This window comes from Carcharodon carcharias, chromosome 7, assembly GCF_017639515.1.
Source record: "Carcharodon carcharias isolate sCarCar2 chromosome 7, sCarCar2.pri, whole genome shotgun sequence".
NCBI lineage: Eukaryota > Metazoa > Chordata > Chondrichthyes > Lamniformes > Lamnidae > Carcharodon > Carcharodon carcharias.
In genome coordinates, this window is record NC_054473.1 from 131,099,603 (window position 1) to 131,119,028 (window position 19,426).

General features: G+C 43.2%; 1 protein-coding gene across 1 annotated transcript in view; it reads left to right on the plus strand.

Annotated features, from left to right (window-relative positions):
* LOC121280052 (dynein heavy chain 5, axonemal-like) overlaps positions 1 to 19,426 on the plus strand; it is a 336,766-nt gene that overhangs the window by 202,630 nt on the left and 114,710 nt on the right. The window contains exons 48-52 of the mRNA XM_041191681.1: positions 235 to 377; positions 14,057 to 14,191; positions 16,806 to 16,928; positions 18,127 to 18,340; positions 18,668 to 18,891. Of these exons, the coding sequence (XP_041047615.1) occupies positions 235 to 377; positions 14,057 to 14,191; positions 16,806 to 16,928; positions 18,127 to 18,340; positions 18,668 to 18,891 (839 nt within the window). The remainder of the gene's footprint in view (positions 1 to 234; positions 378 to 14,056; positions 14,192 to 16,805; positions 16,929 to 18,126; positions 18,341 to 18,667; positions 18,892 to 19,426) is intronic.

Sequence of the window (19,426 nt, forward strand, 5' to 3'; positions counted from 1 at the left end):
TAAATGATTATGAAAGATTAAGGTATTGATATGGCTTGTTTAGTGCTGGGTCAAACATCATCATGAATTTAATAATTGCTTTTGTTCTGCAAGTTGATTGGAGACTTAATGCAACACAATTGAAATGAACGACTTTTCACTCAAACTATTGCAGTTTAGTGTTTCTTTGTTTATCAAATGTTTTGTGCTTAATTACATAAAGCAATTCTCAAAAATTTTTTCATTTTACAACAGGGAATTGGTTACACTGGAGCACGCAGGTGGAGGACTACGTTTATCCTGTAGATACCATTCCAGAATATGGATCAATCCTGGTGCCAAATGTGGACAATGTTAGGACAAATTTTCTCATTCACAATATTGCCAAACAGTGCAAGGTATTTTAAACCTATTGGATACATTGATTGTTGTATTAGACCCCAATAATTAAACAGAATGCAGGAAATTAAACACATAGGCACAGAAGATTAACTCATTGTTAAAAGTCACAGTATCACAAAATAAATACAAATGAGATAGGCACTTCATTTCATCCATGCAAAAGGAAATGCTTACAGTACCTGACTGTACTGCTCTTTTTACTTATGTTAATTTTTAACTGTAAATAAACCTGGATGGTACTTTTCTTGGTCTAAAGGTATTATTTTCTTTAACAATGCAAAAGCAAAATATTCCAGATACTGGAAATCTGAAATAACACCAGATGTTTTCTCCACAGATGCTGTTTGACTTGCTGAATATTTCCAGCATTTTCTGTTTTTATTTTAATTTTTATGTTTTCTATTGTTTGCATTTATGGGTACACACACTCTCTTTCAGCTTTTCCTATATTACATGGGGTCACCACAATGCTGGTTGATCATCCTCCATCCATATCAACCATCGTTTTTGGATTTAGCAGGTGATTTAATATCCTCTTGTACCTACACTTAAGCTCACTGCCACACTGTTTTACCACCGCTGAACACCATGTCGTGTTTGTATAATAACATAAAAGCACCAATCACTTATAATGGATTGTGTGAATGTGTTGCGGTTTCACTTATTTAAACTATGCACATGAGAGCATATAAACATGAAGAGAAAACTTGAAAACATCAGCAGCAGAGCTCTGTGCCATGTGCGCTGTTCACAGGCCAAAGTGAAACTAAGGCTGGATCACATGGCACACTTCCCCTCTAGTGATTGCTGCTATCCCTTAAAGGCAAATTACAGCAATGCCCTTTCTGCCACTATTTATCCAGTCTGGCACTGATGCAAGCTGGCTTGCCTGCACCAGTGGCTGGGTTCTTTCATGGCCAACAAATCCTGGAGTAGGGACTTGAACCTGTAGCATAGAGGCTCAGAGGCAGAGGTGCTACCGCCTAAACTACAAGACCAATTCCCAATTGATAGGTACACTAGGGAACCCACATGTTTTTAGTGAATAATTTACTGCATTAACTGTTAATTATTTGACCTGGTGTAAGCTAATTTAACACGGCAGAGAATAAAAAGGCTGATCAGCTCATAGGATAACTGACCTGGTGACAAAAACTGGTCATGCTGATAACATAAAAAGTTGTCGAGTTAAAAAGTCTCAATGTGTGACAGTAACACCTGGTGACTTACATGTTTCTCATTCAGCAGCATAGTTCAATAATCAAATTGTTTAGTCTATTATTTATCTCTTTTAAAATATAAGTGCTGAATCTAGTGGCCGGAATTTGACCTTTGGCAGGTGCACGTGCTCGGCGGGCCCAGGAGCGGTCAGGAAACGGGCCCCCGACCGCGATTGGCCCCTGACCACGATTTCATGCTGGCTGGCCAATTAATGGCCAGCCAGTGTAAAATGTGCGTTGAAGAGCTCAGTGCTGCCGGGGTGGGGGCAGGAAGAAGGCGGGCGATAACGTTTCCATGGGTGCGGGTGAACGCTGCAAGAAAGCTCCCTGAAGGCAGGCAGATGCCTCAGGGAGCTGCAGACCTGAAAATGATCAAATAAAGGTTTAAGAAGCTGCAAAAAAATGTCCATGCATAAACAATCATGCACCTGAAAATATGGCTGATAAAAATGCTGCCCACAGATATTTATTTTAATTTTATTTCATAACGGAAATTTCATCTTGCCATTGGATAAGGTTTGATGAAAAATGCAAAGGCCGCCTGGCCAATTTGCACATCTGCCGACTGTAAGGTTGGATGGGCCACGAAAAGTCAGAGACAATTGTGCCGTTAGTGTTAATCTGAGATCTACTGCAACTTTACTTTTAATTATTTCTACACTGTGCAATGTGCCTTCCATGTGTTTGTACTCAACTCATACATCACTGTTCTGCCCAATTACAAATTTTATTGAGATTCTTTTGTAGGTTTTCAGTTGCTTCTTGGTAGAGTGACAGGAAACAGAAAATAGCAGTGAACAGTTGTTTCTTTGGACTGGAGGAAGGTAATATTAGAAATATAGCTAGCTAATGATTTATCAGAGGCTCTATATATGCAGGCAGGGTTTTCAAGCCGCACAGAGAGGAGATTATGCTGGAGTGAGATGTAGGCAGTGGGCAAACGTTTTAGGTTGGTGGGCAAGCACGATTGGCGGGTCTGGGATTGGCTGTGGAATGGACTGCTGACCATGATCGTCCTTAAACCGTGATTTCACACTGGCTGGCCAATTAACGGCCAGCCAGCATGAAGAGAATGCTCGGCACTGCTGGGGTGGGGGTGGGAGGAGGGCAGGTGCTGATGTAAGTGCAGGTGAGCACTGAGTGAAAGCTCCCTGAAGGCAGGGAGCTGAAAACTTTAAAACAATTAAATAAATGTTTTAAAATCAGGAAAAAAAATGTCCAAGCATCACAATCAGTATGATGTTCATAGATTTTTATTTTTTTAAAATTTAATAACAGAAACCTCATCACGCCCTTGGATGAAGTGGGAAGGGGGGAGGGCGGGGGAGTGGGTGGGGGGGCAGATCTAGCTATGATGGGCCACACAGGAACCAATGACATATGTAGAACCAGGAATGATGTTCTGCTATGAGAATTTGAAGAGTTAGAATCCAAATTAAAAAGCAGGACATTAAAGATAATCATCTCTGGATTGTTATCTGAGCCATACGCCACTTGGCATAGGCTAAAGCAAATTAGAGAATTAAATGCATGTGGCTCAAAGAGTGATGCAGGAAGAAGGGGTTTTGATTCATGGGGCACTGGCATCAGTACTCGGAAGAGTGAGCTATTTCATTGGGATGGGCTCCACAGGCTGAGACCAGTGTCCTGACCAATCGTAAAATTAGATTTGTGGAAAAGGCTTTAAACTAACACAGCAGGGAGAGAGTTCGAGTGAAGGGAGATATAGGAATCCAAAGAAAAGGGTTGAGGCATTAGAACAGTATAGCAATTGGGGTAAAGACAAGCAGAGTGGGACAGAAAGTTTAACAAAAATTGTACATCAGCGAATAAATTCATTGCAGGGAATAAAAGTAAATGAAATTAAAGGTTCTTTATCTGAATGCACAAAGCATCTACAATAAGATAGATGAGCTAATGGCACAAATAGAGTTAAATGATTTAGATCTAATCACCATTAGAGACATGGTTACAAGGTAATCAATGTTCGGAAGTAAATATTATAGGATACACAATATTTCAGAAAGACAGAGAGAATGGCAATGAGGTGGGGTAGCCCTGATAGTAAAGGATGACATAAGCATATAACTGAGAAAGAATCTTGTCTCTGAAAATCATGAAGCAGAATCAGTAAGGGTGAAATTAGGAACAGTACGAGTCAGAAAACACTTGTGGGAGTAGTTTATAGGCCCCCTCAGAGTAATTAAACTATTGGGCAGAGCATTAAACATGGAATTATTAGAGCTTGTAACAAAGGCAATGTAATAATTTTGGGGGACTTTAATTTTCATGAAGACTGGGACAATCAAATTGGAAAGAGTGATCTAGAAAATGAGTTTGTAGAATATTTTTGTGACCATTTCTTGGAGCAATGCATTGTGCAACCAACTAGGGATAAAACTATTGGTCTATACTGTGTAATGAAGCAGGGTTAATTAGTAATGTCGTAGTAAAAGATCTGCTGGGAAATAGTGATCATAATACCATTGAATTCCATGTTAAATTTGAAAATGACATACTCCAATCACAGAGAAGAATCTTAAACTTAAACAAAGCCAATTACATAGGTATGAAGGGAGAACTGGTTAAGGTTAATTGGGTAAATAGACTAAAATGTATTGAGGTAAATGAAAAGTGGGAAACATTTAAAAAAAAACAATTCAAAACATAAAATACATTCCATTGAAGAACAAAAACTCAGCAAGGAAGACCCATCTGTGGCTCACTCAGGAAGAATTAGATTAAAAGAAGAGTCTTACAATGTTGCAAAAAATAATAGCAAGTCTGAGGATTGGGAGTATTTTAGAAACCAGCAGAGGGCCACAAAAAGATGATAAAAAGAGAAACAAGTAGAATATGAGAGTAAACTAGCAAGGAATATGTAAACAGATTATAACAGCTTTTAAATGTATATAAAAAGGAAAAGAGTAGCTAAAGTAAATGTTGATACCTTAGAAGCAGAAACAGGAGAAATTACCAAGGGGAATATGGAAATGGCAGAGGCATTGAACACATATTTTGTGTCTGTCTTCACATTAGAAGACACCAGTTTCATACCAGAAATAGTCGGGAACCTTGGAGATAAAAATAGTGAGGAAATTAAGGAAATGAATATCAACAGCAAAAGCATTGGAGAAACCTAAGGGACTAAAATCCTACAAATCCCCAGGACATGATGGCCTACACCCAATGATTCTAAAAGAGATAGCTGGATGTGCTGTCTATGATTTTCCAAAATTCTTTAAGTTCAGGAATGGTCCCATTTAATTGGAGGCTGGCAGATGTTACACCACTTTTCAAGAAAAGAGGAAGAGAGAAAACAATGAACTACAGGTCAGTATCAGTTGTTGAGAAAATGCTGGAATCTATTATTAAGGAAGTCTTAACAATGTGCTTAGAAAAGCACAGTATGACTGGAATATGACAACATTGTTTTACTAAGGGGAAATCCAGTCTGATAAATTTTTAGAGTTTTTTGAGTAACTAGTAGGGTAGATAAAGGGGAACCAGTGGATACAGTAGGCCAGGATTTCCAAAAGGCATTTGGTAAGGTGCCACACAAAAGATTAATAGGCAAGATTAGGGCTCATTGAGTTGGGGGTAACACTTCAGCATGGATAGAGGATTGGTTAATGGATAGAAAGCAGAGAATGGGCATAAATGGGGCGTTTTCAAGTTGGCAGGCAGTCAATAGTGGAGGGCCATAAGGATCAATGCTGGGGCTTCAACTATTTATAATCTATATTAATGGGCACACGACTGACCTGACTGTAAAATTATGTGCGATATTTTGGTTGGTAGGTGCACACCAGAGTCGGCAGTGCATGTTACATGAAGGGACATGTTTCATAACATTTATAAAATCTTCAATTTTTTTTTAAAATCAGTTCATCTCCTTAAGGCAGGTCTCTGCTTCAGGGAGATTATGTAGCCCACACTTGTGCACACATGTGAAGGTTGTATTCACCTGGCTTGCGCTCCTCCCCCTGTCTGTAGAGGGAGCGCTGAGCACTGCCGCTCATGATTTACGCTGGGCGGGCCTTAATTGGCCTGCCAGCGTGAAATTGCCTTCCTGGCCCGATCGCAGGCAGCGGTCGGCTTCCCTCCCGCCCCTGCCGAGCCTGCATGCCAAGGGCAAAATTCTGCCCAATGACTTAGATGAAGAGACAGAGGGTAATGTATCAAAGTTTGCTGATGATACCAAGCTAGGTAGGAAGGTAAGCTGTGGGGAGGACACAGACAGGCTGCAAAGAGATATAGACAGGTTAAGTGAGTGGGCAACAAGATGGCAGATGGAGTATAATGTAGGGAAGTGTGAAGTTATTCACTTTGGTTATAAGAATGGACAGGCGGAATAATTTTTTAAAGGTGTGAAACTTGTAAGTGTTGTTGTTCAGAGAGACGTGGAATGCTGAAAGTTATCATGCAGGTGCAACAAACAATTAGGAAGACAAGTGGCATGTTGACCTTTATTGGAAGGGTATTAGAGTACGAGAACAAAGAAATCTTACTACAATTGTACAGGGTTTTGGTGAGACCACATATGGAATACTGAGTGCAGTTTCGGTCTTCATATTTAGGAAAGAATACACTTGCAGTGGAGCCCGTATAACAAAGGTTCACTGAGTTGGTCCCTGGCATGGAGGGGGTTTTCCTATGATGAGAGGCTGGGTAAATTGGGCCTACATTCTCTGGAGTTTAGAAGAAGGAGAGGTCACCTCATTGGAACCTACAAAATTCTGAAGATGCTGAGAGATTGATTCTGCTGGTCGGGGAGCCTAAAACGCAGGGGCACAGTCTCAGGATAAAGGGCTGATCATTTAGGACTGAGATGAGGAGAAATCACTCCACTCAAAGGCCTGTGAATCTTTGGAATTTTCTACCACAAGGGGTTGTGGATTGTGGATGCTGCATCGTTGAATACATTTAAGGCTGGGATAGACAGAGTTTTGGTTTCTCAGGGAACTAAGAGATATGAGGAGCAGGCAGGAAAATAAATTAAAGCCCAAAATCAGCCATGATCTATTAAATGGCAGAACAGGCTCAAAGGGTCATATGATCTACTCCAGCTCCTATTTTTTGTGTTCATGTGTATAGGACAGTGAAAGAATGGCAATATAGTTCCAAGTCAGGATAGTGTGTGGCTTGGAGGCAAACTTGCAGGTGGTACTCCCATTCATCTGCAGCCCTTGTCCTTCTGGGTGGTAGAAGTTGCGGCTTTTGCAGTTGCTGTCGTAAGAGACTTGGTGAGTTGTTGCAGTGCAACCTGTAGATGGTGCACACAGCTGTCGCTGTGCCTCGGTGGTGGAGGAATTGAATGTTGAGAGTGTTGGATGGTGTGCCAATCAAGTGGGCTGCTTTGTCCTGGATGATGTCAAACTTCTTGAGTGTTGTTGGAGCTGCACTCATCCAGGCAAACGGAGAGTATTCCATCACACTCCTCATTGTACCTTGTAGATTGTGGACAGGCTTTGGGGAGTCAGGAGGTGAGTTACTCTGCACAGAATTCTCAGCCTCTAACCTGCTTATATAGCCATAGTATTTATATGGTTGGTCCAGTTCAGTTTCTAGTCAATAGTAACCCCCAGCATGTGGATAGTGGGGAGATTCAGCAATGGTAATGACATCAGAAATTGGGACAAAATGGTAGGATACTCTCTTGTTCAGGATGGTCATTGCCTGGCACTTTTGTGGCATGAATGTTACCTGCCACTCATCAGCCCAAGCCTGGGTGTTACTCAGGCCCTGCTGCAAATGGGTATGGACTGCTTCAGTATCTGAGGAGTTGTGGTGCTGAATATTATGCAATCATCAGTGAACATCCCCAATTCAGACCTTGTGATGGAGGGCAGGCCATTGATGAAGCAGCTGAAGATGGTGGGCCTCCTGCAGCGATGTCCCTGAATGGAGATGATTGACCTCCAACAATCACAACCATCTCCCTTTGTACGAGGTATGACTCCAACCAGTGGAGAGTTTTCCCCCTGATTCCTCTTGACTTCAATGACTCCAACCAGTGGAGAGTTTTCCCCCTGATTCCTCTTGACTTCAATTTTGCTAGAGCTCCTTGATGCCACACTTGGTCAAATGCAGCCTTGATGTCAAGGGCAGTCACTCTCAACTCACCTCGGGAGTTCAGCTCTTTTGTCCATGTTTGGACTAAGGCTGTAACGAAGTCAGGAGCAAGTAGCCCTGGTGGAACACAGACTGAACATCAGTGAGCAGGTTGTTTCTGAGTAAGTGTTGCTTGATAGCACTGTCAATGGCCCCTTCCATCGCTTTACCTTTGATCGAGAGACTGATGTGGGGGGTGTAATTGGCCAGGTTGAATTTGTCCTGCTTTTTGTGGGCAAGATATTCCTGGGCAGTTTTTGACATTGCCGGGTATATTTTTTTTCTTTATTCATTCTTGAGATCTGGACATTGCTGACTAGGCCAGCATTTATTGCCCATCTCTAATTGCCCCTGAGATGGTGGCACAGTTGTGGCTGCACTGGAACAGCTTGGCTCAGGGCGCAGCTAGTTCTAGAGCACAAGTCTACAATACTATTGCTGGACTGTTGTCAGGCCTCATTGCCTTTGTAGTATCCAGTGCCTTCAGCCATTTCATGATACCACATATGTCCTATATTAATGACCTAGGCCAAGATTTTCTGCCCCCATTTGTGGTGGGCATGTTTGGTGGTGAGATCGGAGAATATCATGGGAAGGCCCTAATTGCATTTCCTGATGACATAAATCCCAGGATGCCGTGGTCCCCTCACCCCATCAATGGTGGCCGCGTTCCTCGCCAATGAAAGTTGGGAACCTAACTGTAATAAATTTACACATATTAGTTGTGGCCACACACCAGGCAAGTCTCCGCAGCAGCTTCTTCATGGCTAGCTTGTGGTGCCAGGACAAGGGAGACACTGCAAAGGGGGAAGGGGAAAGAAAGCAACCTGGGGCCAAGGGCAACAGTGCAAAGGGGGAAGGGGAAGAAGGCAACCTTGAAGCAATGGCAATAGTGCCGGGGCAGTCATGGCAGCACTGACTGAAGTTTGAGCACAAATGCAGGGTGTTAGGCAGTTGGAGGGAAGAAGACAGGCGGGTTAGTGACGAAACATTTGGTGAACACTCCACCGCAGCTGAGAGCGTTTAGCTTGAACTCAGTTGACATGAATGGAGTCAGCTCAGTGAAGGACAATTGTGCCCACTCAAGAAACACTAATTTCTCACAGTGCCATTGATTGCTCTTCTACTCTTAATCCCTCGCACGCACACTTCAAACTCAAAGGAGTGCTACAGTGCTGCAGAACCATTGCATGATTGGGCAAGCCTCAGGATCCAGTGGGAAAGGTGGCCATTGAACACTGACGGAGGGGTATGCTCCTCATCCCTTGCATTATGTTTCAGTTGATATTGAAAAGACACCTCATGGTACAAGCAAACTGTGAAGCCTTAGAGTCCAGGTTAGGAAAATGCCTGTGCCTGAGATGAGAGTTCAGGATGCAGCCATGTGGTCGAAGCTGCCGCCACTTGGTCATGTGGTGTGGGGCGGTGCTGGGTGGGGGCATGGTGAACCATCATGCACACTAAACACTGGACATCCATGTGGTGGCCTGGACTCTCTGGCATACGTTAAAGGGCCTTGAGAGGCAGCCGCAGGTAATGACTTGACCAAGAGTGGTCCTTAGGAGATGATTGCTGACCCTTGCACCTCTCTCTTTGATACTGCAGCAAGGAGACCATCAGGAACATATAGTCTGGTGATCTTGCTGCCTGCCTGATTGCTTACAGGCGGAAGAGGAGAAGGAAAAGAATGCAAGCATGGCCTCCTCTGCACGCAGAGGATGAACCCCACAGAACCGTCGTTCGTTGGATTGTTGGATCAGGGACTATAGACGGCACGTGTGCTACTGGCAGACGAGCGAGAACCAGTGTCGCCGATGCCTACACATTTAAAAAAAACTGGTCACGCACATATGCCACCTTCTGCGGGATTTGGCACCATGGGGACTTGAGGGCATCCACTGCCATTGGCGGTTAAAGTTACCGTTGCACTCAATTTCTGCAGCAGTGGCTCCTTCCAGGAATCCACTGGGGACCTTTGCAGGAACTCACAAGCCTCCAACCATGAATGTATCCAAGAGGTCACGGATGCCCTTTTTGCCAAGGCGTACACCTTTGTCAATTTTGACAGGCATCAGGCAAGTCAGGAAGCAAGAGCGTTGGGATTTGCTTAGATTCCTAGATTCCCACATGTATAGGGTGCCATCGACTGCCCCGACATGGCTCTTAAATCTCTCTGGCAATAAGGAGTCCAGTATGTGAACCACAAAGGCTTCCACTCTCTCAATGTTCAACTGGTCTGTGACCATAACAAATGGATCATGCCGATGTGTGTAAGATACCCCTGAAGCATCCATGACTCATACATCCTCAGCAGGCCTCAGATCCCTGATATCTTCCAGGGTTGACTCCTCGGGGATAAGGGCTACCCTCAAAGGACGTTGCTGATGACACCTGTGTGATGGCCTCAGGCTCCTGGTGAGAGAAGGTACAACAAGGCTCATGCCACAACCAGGAGTTTGGTTGAGCACATCATTGGCATCCTGAAAATGAGGTTCTGGTGCTTGGACAGATCTGGTGGAGCACTCCAGTACAATCCATTGAGGGCGTCAAGCAGCATAGTGGCTTGTTGCGCGCTACACAACCTGGTGATGCAGTGGAAGGAGGACCTGGATGATGAGATTGAAGAGCTGCACATCTCCTCTGATGAGGAGGAAGTCGAAGGGGATGAATGTGATGAAGTCCTGGAAGGGGAGGGATGCATTTGATGAGGGCATTGCACTGACCAGGCGAGGTAGGTGTAGTCGTATGTGGCCCTCATTGTCACAAGATTCCAGGAGGATGATGACGAGATGCAGTGAGGATGCTCCTGAGATCTTCACATTGCATTTGGGAATGTCTGACACTGTCTGGCTGAGGGCAGTGCACATACACTCTGTGAAGAGGCTCATATCATGGAAATGATGCTGAGAAATAGCAGGCACATGGACTTTCAGACAACTTGATCCTTTGGCAGGCTTCAACACCTGTTCCCTTCAACACCACACCTTCAGCTGTCAGGAATTGTGTTGAGATGGTGGGTGGGGGCAGCCCTGTCTCTAAGGTGCTGACAGCACTCAGAGAACATCACAGAACCCAGTGAAGCTTGCGTACGAGATTCTTGCAGCAAAAAGCCACATGGACAGTGATTTTAAAGCCGGACAATCACTGTGCTCAAAAGGTTGCACTCTGCACAGGAGAGAGGCCCTGGACAGCGACACTAGCCTTCATTTTGTGCAGGAAACAATGTTTCCCATCTGATTGACACAAGCACTGCTCAACAAAACAAGGAGCCATAGACAAGAAGACATTCTTAGGAGTGTATTTACAATGGTCAACATTAAGTACGAGTGATTAACACCCTTGCCCATGTTGTGCAACTAAATCTTCTAGACCTTTCTAACCCTGCTGCTATGTCTAGGTGCTCCCCTGACAGCCACAGCAGAGGTGGAGGCAGCCTTCTGACTGCTGCACCCTGTTGTCTCTGATGACCTTGGCAAACATCCTCTGATGGGCTGAGACCTGAACGGCCCAGGCCTGCTTTTGGGGTGCTGCTGTATGACAATGGCACCCTCCTTGGCCTGTGGAGCTGGAGCTGCTGGGGTCACAGGAAGAGGGGATTCAGAAGGGCCATACACTCCCAGAGTCACCTGGGTGGTTGCCATTGGGGTGTACATCTGCTGATCCTCCTCCCCATGGGTGACCCTGGCTGACTCCATAAGAGGAAGGGGCAGCTGGAGTGAGATCTTGCATTGGCACTAATGGATGTATGCGAGTGCCTCAGCTCCTGCAGCATTGCAGGACATATGTCCTGGCCAAGATCTCCATCGTGGCCACCATCCTACCAGTGTTGACCTTGTTGCATTGGCATGCTGGTGCTTTCACCTCAGACTGAATGTGGAAGGACCCCTCTATCGTGCCTTGCAATCCGAGGAGTGCAGCACACATCCCTTCCTGATGTTCCCAAGCCTGCCTTTGCAGCTCCAGCAACTGAGACATGACCAAGTCCAGAGGCTCCTCACCTGACTCTGACTTCAGCAGTCCTCTTGAGTGCTGGAAACCTGGGAAGTCCCTGCCTCCAACTGCTGTGGATCGGACAAAGTGCAAAGTGCTCACCAGATTGTGACCCCAATGCTACTCTAGAGCTAGGTCCCACTGCAGTTTGTGTCTCTGCGCTGGTGGAGGCTGTGATGGGTCTTCAATGTTGGTGTCTGTAGATTCCTCTTCCACGGTGCCCTCTGGGCTGGGGTCGAGGACCTGGCTCGTGGACCCCCTCAGTTACTGCCCAGATGTGCCTGTGAAAGCAAGGAGAGATAATTAGTGCATGGCAGGGGACTGCAGAACAAGGGATCTCACTCACAGCATGATTGTCTGATGGATGTTGCACTGCTGAATGCTCACTTGGTTGAACACTGCCGACCTCACCATCAGCACAGGAACGGTCCAGAAAGTTGTGGGCCAACTGCACAGTATTATTTTCAAAGCCTGTGAGGACCTTGAGGTCGGGCATCCCTTCACCAGTCTGTGACCTCTCATTTTTATTGTGTGCCAGCTTGTCCTGCATGAATCCAGATGGAGAGTGTGTAAGCAGGACACCTGCCAGGCCAGATGAGAAGGGTGACTGGCATGTGTAGGTGCCATTGAAGACCCATCACAGCCTCCACCAGTGCAGAGACACAAACTGCATTGGGACCTAGCTCTAGAGTAGCGTTGGGGTCACAATCTGGTGAGTACTTTGCACTGTCCGATCCACAGCAGTTGGCGGCAGGGACTTCCCAGGTTTCCAGCACTCAAGAGGACTACTGAAGTCAGAGTCAGATGAGGAGCCTCTGGACTGAGCCATGGACAGGATGAGGACATGACCCACAGGGCAGATGAAGGTGTGTGTGAGACAGTGAATGTCCCTTGAACTGACAATGAGTGAGATCCCTGTGGCTGTGTCATGGATTTATGAGTATGTGAGTTGAGAGTGATGAGAAGAATGACTTACCCTAGAGGAGATCATTCATCCCCTTTCAGCACCCTGGCTGTCCTCTTTTGCAGGGCGTTGGTGCTGACCACCACTGCCGCCACCTCCCATGCTGGATTAGTCACCTTGCTTGCTGGTCTTTGTCCTGAGCAAGGGTAGAGGACTTCAGCTGGCCTCCACTGCATCCTGTAGGTGCTTGAGGGAGGCATCACTAAATTTGGGGGCCATGACTTTGCAATAGCTTTCAATCCCTTAGAGAGTGCTAGCTCTATGCTACTGAAAGCCTGATGTCTCGGTGGGGCGGGTGAATCAGAGGCTCCCCTGCCAGTGATCCAACATGAAACCCATGCCTCTGCATTTTTTAAACAAAATGCTGCACGATATGGTGGAAAATGCCACCATTGCCATCGGCAGGTCAAACACCACTTTCCCCGCCCGATATAGGACTTTGTTAATTTCTGGGATGATTCCACCCCTAGTCTTGGTTGTGCAGGGTACAATTTTAAAATTTGCAAATGATACAAAACTTATAAGTATTGGAACTATGCGGAAGACAGTATTGACTTCAAAAGGACATAGACAGGCTGGTGGAATTGGTTAGGCTGCCAAGGCCCTTGAGATGCCAGCCCTGTGCTTGAGCTGGCAGCATCTAGCCAGTCGATTAGGAGATTGCCACTGGTCAAAAACCTCCCCTGATTTGGCCTGGTTTGCCGTGTGGGCTGGGGATTCCCATTTGGTCCCAATGTCAGGTTCCTAAAACCCACAAGAAAATCCTATCCATAAACACATCCACTGTGTTGTTTTGTTTGCTGTAGATTTTAACATTAGCAGCAGGGAAGGGGGCTGAAAACTCTTTGACCCTCTCCACCTGTGCTCCTGATCCAGATTCAGTACATGGGGTCAGGGGAGAGCATCACATTTAAATATTTATCATGTATCATGACAGCCAGGAAAGGGGGATAGAGCACTGAGAATGCAGTTAGAGTTCCCTTCAAACATTTAGGCTGTTTGGACTCTTTTATAAGATAGATAAAATGAAACAAAATGCTACAGACTCAATTCTGAGGAATTCAACCCATGATTGTATCCTACCTGAAGATTACTTTGGGTCTCTCTTGCACAATTCCGTGGACCTGGATACCAGTTTCATTGCATCCAGATGTTAAGGAGGTGGGAGCTGTGTGAATTCTGACTTTCTAACATGTTATGAGAAACTTCTGCCCAGACTTGGTTCCTGCAAGAAATCTCTGTGACTTATCTTCTGGGCAACATCTTCAGACCCTGCTTCATTTTTACCCTTTGTCCATTTCAGCCCTGTCCATTTCACTCTGGAAATGCTTCCCTGGGCTCAAGGAAATTCATAGCCAAGATGATTTCAATTGATTTCTTTTCACAGGGCGTGCTTTTGACTGGTGAACAAGGAACTGCTAAGACAGTCATCATAAAAAGCTACCTGTCTAAGTATAACACTGAGATTCATCTGCCAAAAAGCCTTAACTTCTCATCGGCCACTACACCTTTAATGTTTCAGGTAAAGAGTGAATGAATAACTTCCTGCATGGCATTGAAATTAGGTGACACTTAACTCAGAAAAAAACACAAAGCTTTTTTGTAACATGGAAAATTCTTCCTATTCTCCTCTATCCAGCCCCCACTAATGAGGCAATTTGGCATCTTTCACAACTGCGCACCATCACCAGCAGGTTCAGTAATTTGACATTAACCTATCCTTTCCCCCGCTAATGAATTTGTCACAATTTACTGGGGATAGTGCGCTGCAATATCAAGCCCCACTGCTCCCCGAGCTACGACAAATGTGAAAATGTTTGATCAATCCACCTAACTGTTTAATTTAGATTAACAGAATATGGGCACTAGGTTTGTAACCTTAATAAGTAAATAACCGTTTACTGAACAAATTGTCTTTAACCAGTGGCAAAAGAAAGAAATATGAACTGCTAACTTCTAGCTCTATAACCTGAACTCTACCCCTTCTTAAATCCCTATACATATACATACAAGACAAACAAAGCATGGATTTTAAGGGTGGGATAAAACAGTTCAATAGCACTAATTCCAGAGTACATGATTTGATGGATTGATTTTAATCGATGTCTTCCAAATTCCTTTCATTCTTTGTTGATGATATGAGATGGTCTTCCAGCACATGCAGTCTTTAGTTCACCAGCTGAGCACTTGCCTTTCAATGTCTCTAATGGCAATTTTCCCCTTTTCCTCTTGACAGGGGTTTTCAGAGAGAGAGAGCAGGTTATAGAGATATGAGGAGAAAAAGCCACCTATTATTGTGGGATTACTCTAGCTATTATTGTGTGATTACTGGAACCTTACACACACAAAAGCAAGAGGCTTTGGGTCTTTTTCCTTTTAGGCTAGGAGCTATCCTGTTACACTGCTCCCACACAAAACCTGGTCACCTGGTCAGGAGCCAATTAAAATGTTGTTGACAGGCAGTTCCTCATTAGACCAGACTTCTCAGTACCATCCTGTCTTTCATGACACACTCTGTTCCAGGTCAGCAACATTGTTTAAATTCCTCACATTGTTCCAATGGTCATGTCCTTCAAACTGTGGGCATTGTAATTTTAATCCACAGTTCAACAGAAATGAAAAGATATGTTCTTTACAACGTACATTGCTGACAACTCTCCCCATAGACAAACATTGACATCCTCTCCTCCTGTGGGGTACTACCTTATCCCTTTCTCACAATACCACATTTCCAAACCCCCACATGTTTCCAAACTCAGCACCCCTTCTCCAAAAGCCAGTCATGTTTACATTTTATCCTCTAGCTTTGCTTCCACATACCTACTGCCTACTTGTAGCACCCAATTTGTCAACAATCCCCTTTCTTCCTCCCATCACCACCCTCCACTGAGGTATATTCACAAGCACTGACTCACTCTACTTGTCCTTTATGAGTTGCTATTTTGACAGTACCCTCCCCCAAATGAGGCACTTATCTACACCCATTATCTGAACCCCACTTTTCTGAATCACTTTTGCAACTACTATTGGGGCATTTTTCCATGCCCCTCAGACCTACTTTTCCACAAACCTTCTCCTAGTGAGATACTTTTCCTCCACCGCAACCCCTGTATGGTATTTTCCCTAATGCATCTCCCAATGCAATACTGTGGTAGCTTCCCTCTTCTCATGGGGAGAAAAGGGTGATCTAGTGGGGAGGAAATGCTTCTTTCCCTGGACCCTCCTTCCCTCCCCTCCTCCCTGCACCTTTCTCCTCCTCCAATTTCCTTCTCCCCCACCTATCTTGTGCCATCCTTGCCTCCTCTCTTCGCCCTTTCTATCTCTCACCATTTTTCCCTATTTCCTCTTTTCCTCCTCAGATCTTTGCCATCCTCTCTTATCCTCTCCCCCTTTGTCAATGTACTCACCCTTTAACCTTGACCTCAAGATAGGTCTTGACTACCATCTGTCAACAGGAGCTGAACTAATATCACAAATAATTACTAGACAGACAGCTGAGAATTACAGACTATAATTTAGTCTTGGGGTTCAGGTGATCAGCAAATTGCTTGAATATCTTAAACATCTTGCAATTCAAGATGTAACTTGAACCCTTTCATTGGATTACCACACTATAACCTGTTATCACCTATTCGTAACTTATTGTGATCAATTGTTCATTTCTTTAGTATAGCTACTGTAATGTTATTTTCATTGTTAGTCCTCTTGTATAAACGTCCCCTTGTGTCAATGATGTAGAGGTCAGCTGCAGTCTTTGCTGACAGTAAAGAAACTTATTGGAGACAGATCCCCTCGTCTATAAGAGCCAGCAGGTATCATGACCAATTTAGAGGTACTGATCTAATATTGAAATTCGAGTGACTGTTCAACAGATTGATTGGCTAACTGCCATGTAATCCCTCTCTGATCTAATTATTTTATCTCTCTTTCAGACAGTAACTTATTTTTTTAAAGTTACTGTAATTAACTGCTTCGAAAAAACTGTTCCACATCGGATCAAAAACTCATTCACTTTCCAAGTCAAATGTTGACAATGGTTACACACAATTTTGAAGGTCGTTTGTATGAGCAAGCTAAAAGATTATTAGAATTTTTATTTTTCAAATTAAGTCTATATATTTTGAATTTTTAAATAGAGAACTATAGAAAGCTATGTGGACAAAAGAATGGGGAATGTTTACGGACCTCAAGCTGGAAAGAAAATAACCGTGTTTATAGATGATGTAAACATGCCTATTATTAACAAATGGGGCGATCAGGTAAATAAAACTGTTCAGTCAATTTACTTCTTTGTTAACTTTTTAAAATCAGATTGCCACTATCTTATTGAATGGATCTAACAAGACTGCACTTGCTCAAGTGAAGTAGAAGTTTTCCAATATCAGGTGGCCAAGAAGATTAAGTGATATGTAATCATTGCATGCTTTTGGCGTGAGCCAGAGCACTTGCTTAACACCTGACTAAATTTTCTCAGTGTTGATTTCTAAAACAAAACTTTCTGGAATAGCTGACAGTGCTATATACATATGACACCACACACCAGCCCTTCAGGAGGAAAGTAATGTGGACTTAAAAAATCTGTATTTTTATCTTTTAATGCTTTTGTTTATTAGACATAAAAACATTAGCAATGGGAAAAATGGCTGTTTGACAGTCATGATTCATCTAATTGAATAATGAAAACTTTGCTCACTTTCCAATTGGTGCGGAAAGGCAGGGCACTGGATTGGATGTGTCAGGTGACCAACAAAAGGAGTGTCAGGGCAGTAAGAGTCAGGAGATCTTGTGATGAAACCTCCAGGAATACATTCAACCAGGGTTGACAACCCTGCTCCATACGCAAGATTAATCATTTCACAATATAATTGTTTCACTGCACTATAGTAATGTAGGTAGTACATTTGTTAAAAAGTCACATATAAAAATAGTTTCCATTGGGTTCTCATTTTATATTTTTAGCATTAAAATACTGATTTTAAAAGTCCTTTTAAAACTAATTAAAGTAAGCATTAACATAAGGTCATAAATATCATAAATGTTTATGTTACACCCATAAGGATTAAGGAAAATATATTACCCTCGCAGCAGCAGAAGCCACAGCTTCTTAAAAAATTCAATTTAAAAATTGGAACAAAAAAACCTAGGATATATCCTTGAGGACTATGTCTGTCAATTTCTTACAGACCCAATATCTAACACACGGCACATGTTTTTTTCACAATAGAGAATCGGTAAAATAAATTTTCCACTTTGATTTTTTAAATGTGTTTTGATACACTGGTGCATGACCAATATGACATAGTTGACAATTTACTTTTAACTGTACTCAATTTCCAACAATAGATGAGACTGTATCTTTCTGCAGCATTGGGATTGAGATCTTCCTCCATGGAAGTGGGATGGGATAAAGCCATGACAGGAAAACTTTCGTAAAATATTGTTTTGTCATGCTCTAAGGTAACTAATGAGATTTTGAGACAGCTGATGGAACAGAGGGGGTTCTATAACCTGGAGAAGCCAGGAGAGTTCACACATATTGTGGACATCCAGTTTATTGCTGCGATGATCCACCCTGGTGGAGGACGGAATGATATTCCTCAAAGGCTGAAGAGACATTTCTCCATTTTTAACTGTACACTGTATTCCAACATCTCCATTGACAAAGTCTTTGGTAAGTCAGGCTTTATGGATATATTGTATTTGACCTTTTTTTTTGCAAAATGTAACCTCTATAATTTACAGATTGTGTTTGCCATTCTTCATATAAAATTCACAATAATTTATATCAAATTCACAGCAGGGAGTAGAAATGTAATTAGGGCCATATGTTTTAGTTGTGGTTATTATTCTGTACCTTAACATTTTGTTAGGTAACTTAATATTTAGGAATAAGTTGGATATAAGTATTTTTTGGGCTAAAAAATGTTTCCTTCAAAAGTGTATTTCAGTAATTAAGTGAGATTTTCTCTGCTGTAACATTATTTCCTAATGGCTGCAGGTGTGATTGGAGTTGGTCATTTTTGCAAGCAGCGGGGATTTACTGAGGAGGTTACAGGCTTGGCAGCTCAACTTGTTCCCATCACACGTAAATTGTGGCAAGTTGTCAAAGTTAAGATGCTTCCAACGCCAGCTAAGTTTCATTATGTGTTTAATTTACGAGATCTCTCCAGAATTTGGCAGGGCATGCTCAGCGCCACTGTGGAGGTCATTTGTTACAAAGAGGTAAAGTTTTCTATAAAAACAATGGTGACTGCACTTCAAAAGTAATTACTTGGCTATAAAGCACAATAGGATACCTTGTGGATATGCTAAGATGTTCTATAAATGAAGGTTCATTCTTTTATCTTCCCTCCTTCCAAATAAGAATGCCATTTATTTTTATTCACACATCTCCTAAACATCCTAATTTTTACTCCCAGCTTTGGATTTCTTCACAATTGCCTTTGTTATATTATGTGAGGGCTTGTTTGGGTCTGGAGACCTGGGGCACCAGGGTTCACTTTCTCTCTCATCCAAGTTAATAAACACCGACACAAATGCAAATGCTGTAGTTGCTTGAAATCTGAAATAGAAACAGAAAATACTGGAAATAAGCAGCAGTCCAGGCAGCATCTGTAGAGAGAAAAACAGCTAACATTTCAGGCTGACGACCTTTTTTCAGAGGTATAGCAGATTTTAAGTACAAGGGCAGGGAAAGAGACTGGGGAACGAATACATGGGAAAGTCTGTGATGGGATGGGACAGGAGAGATTAAATG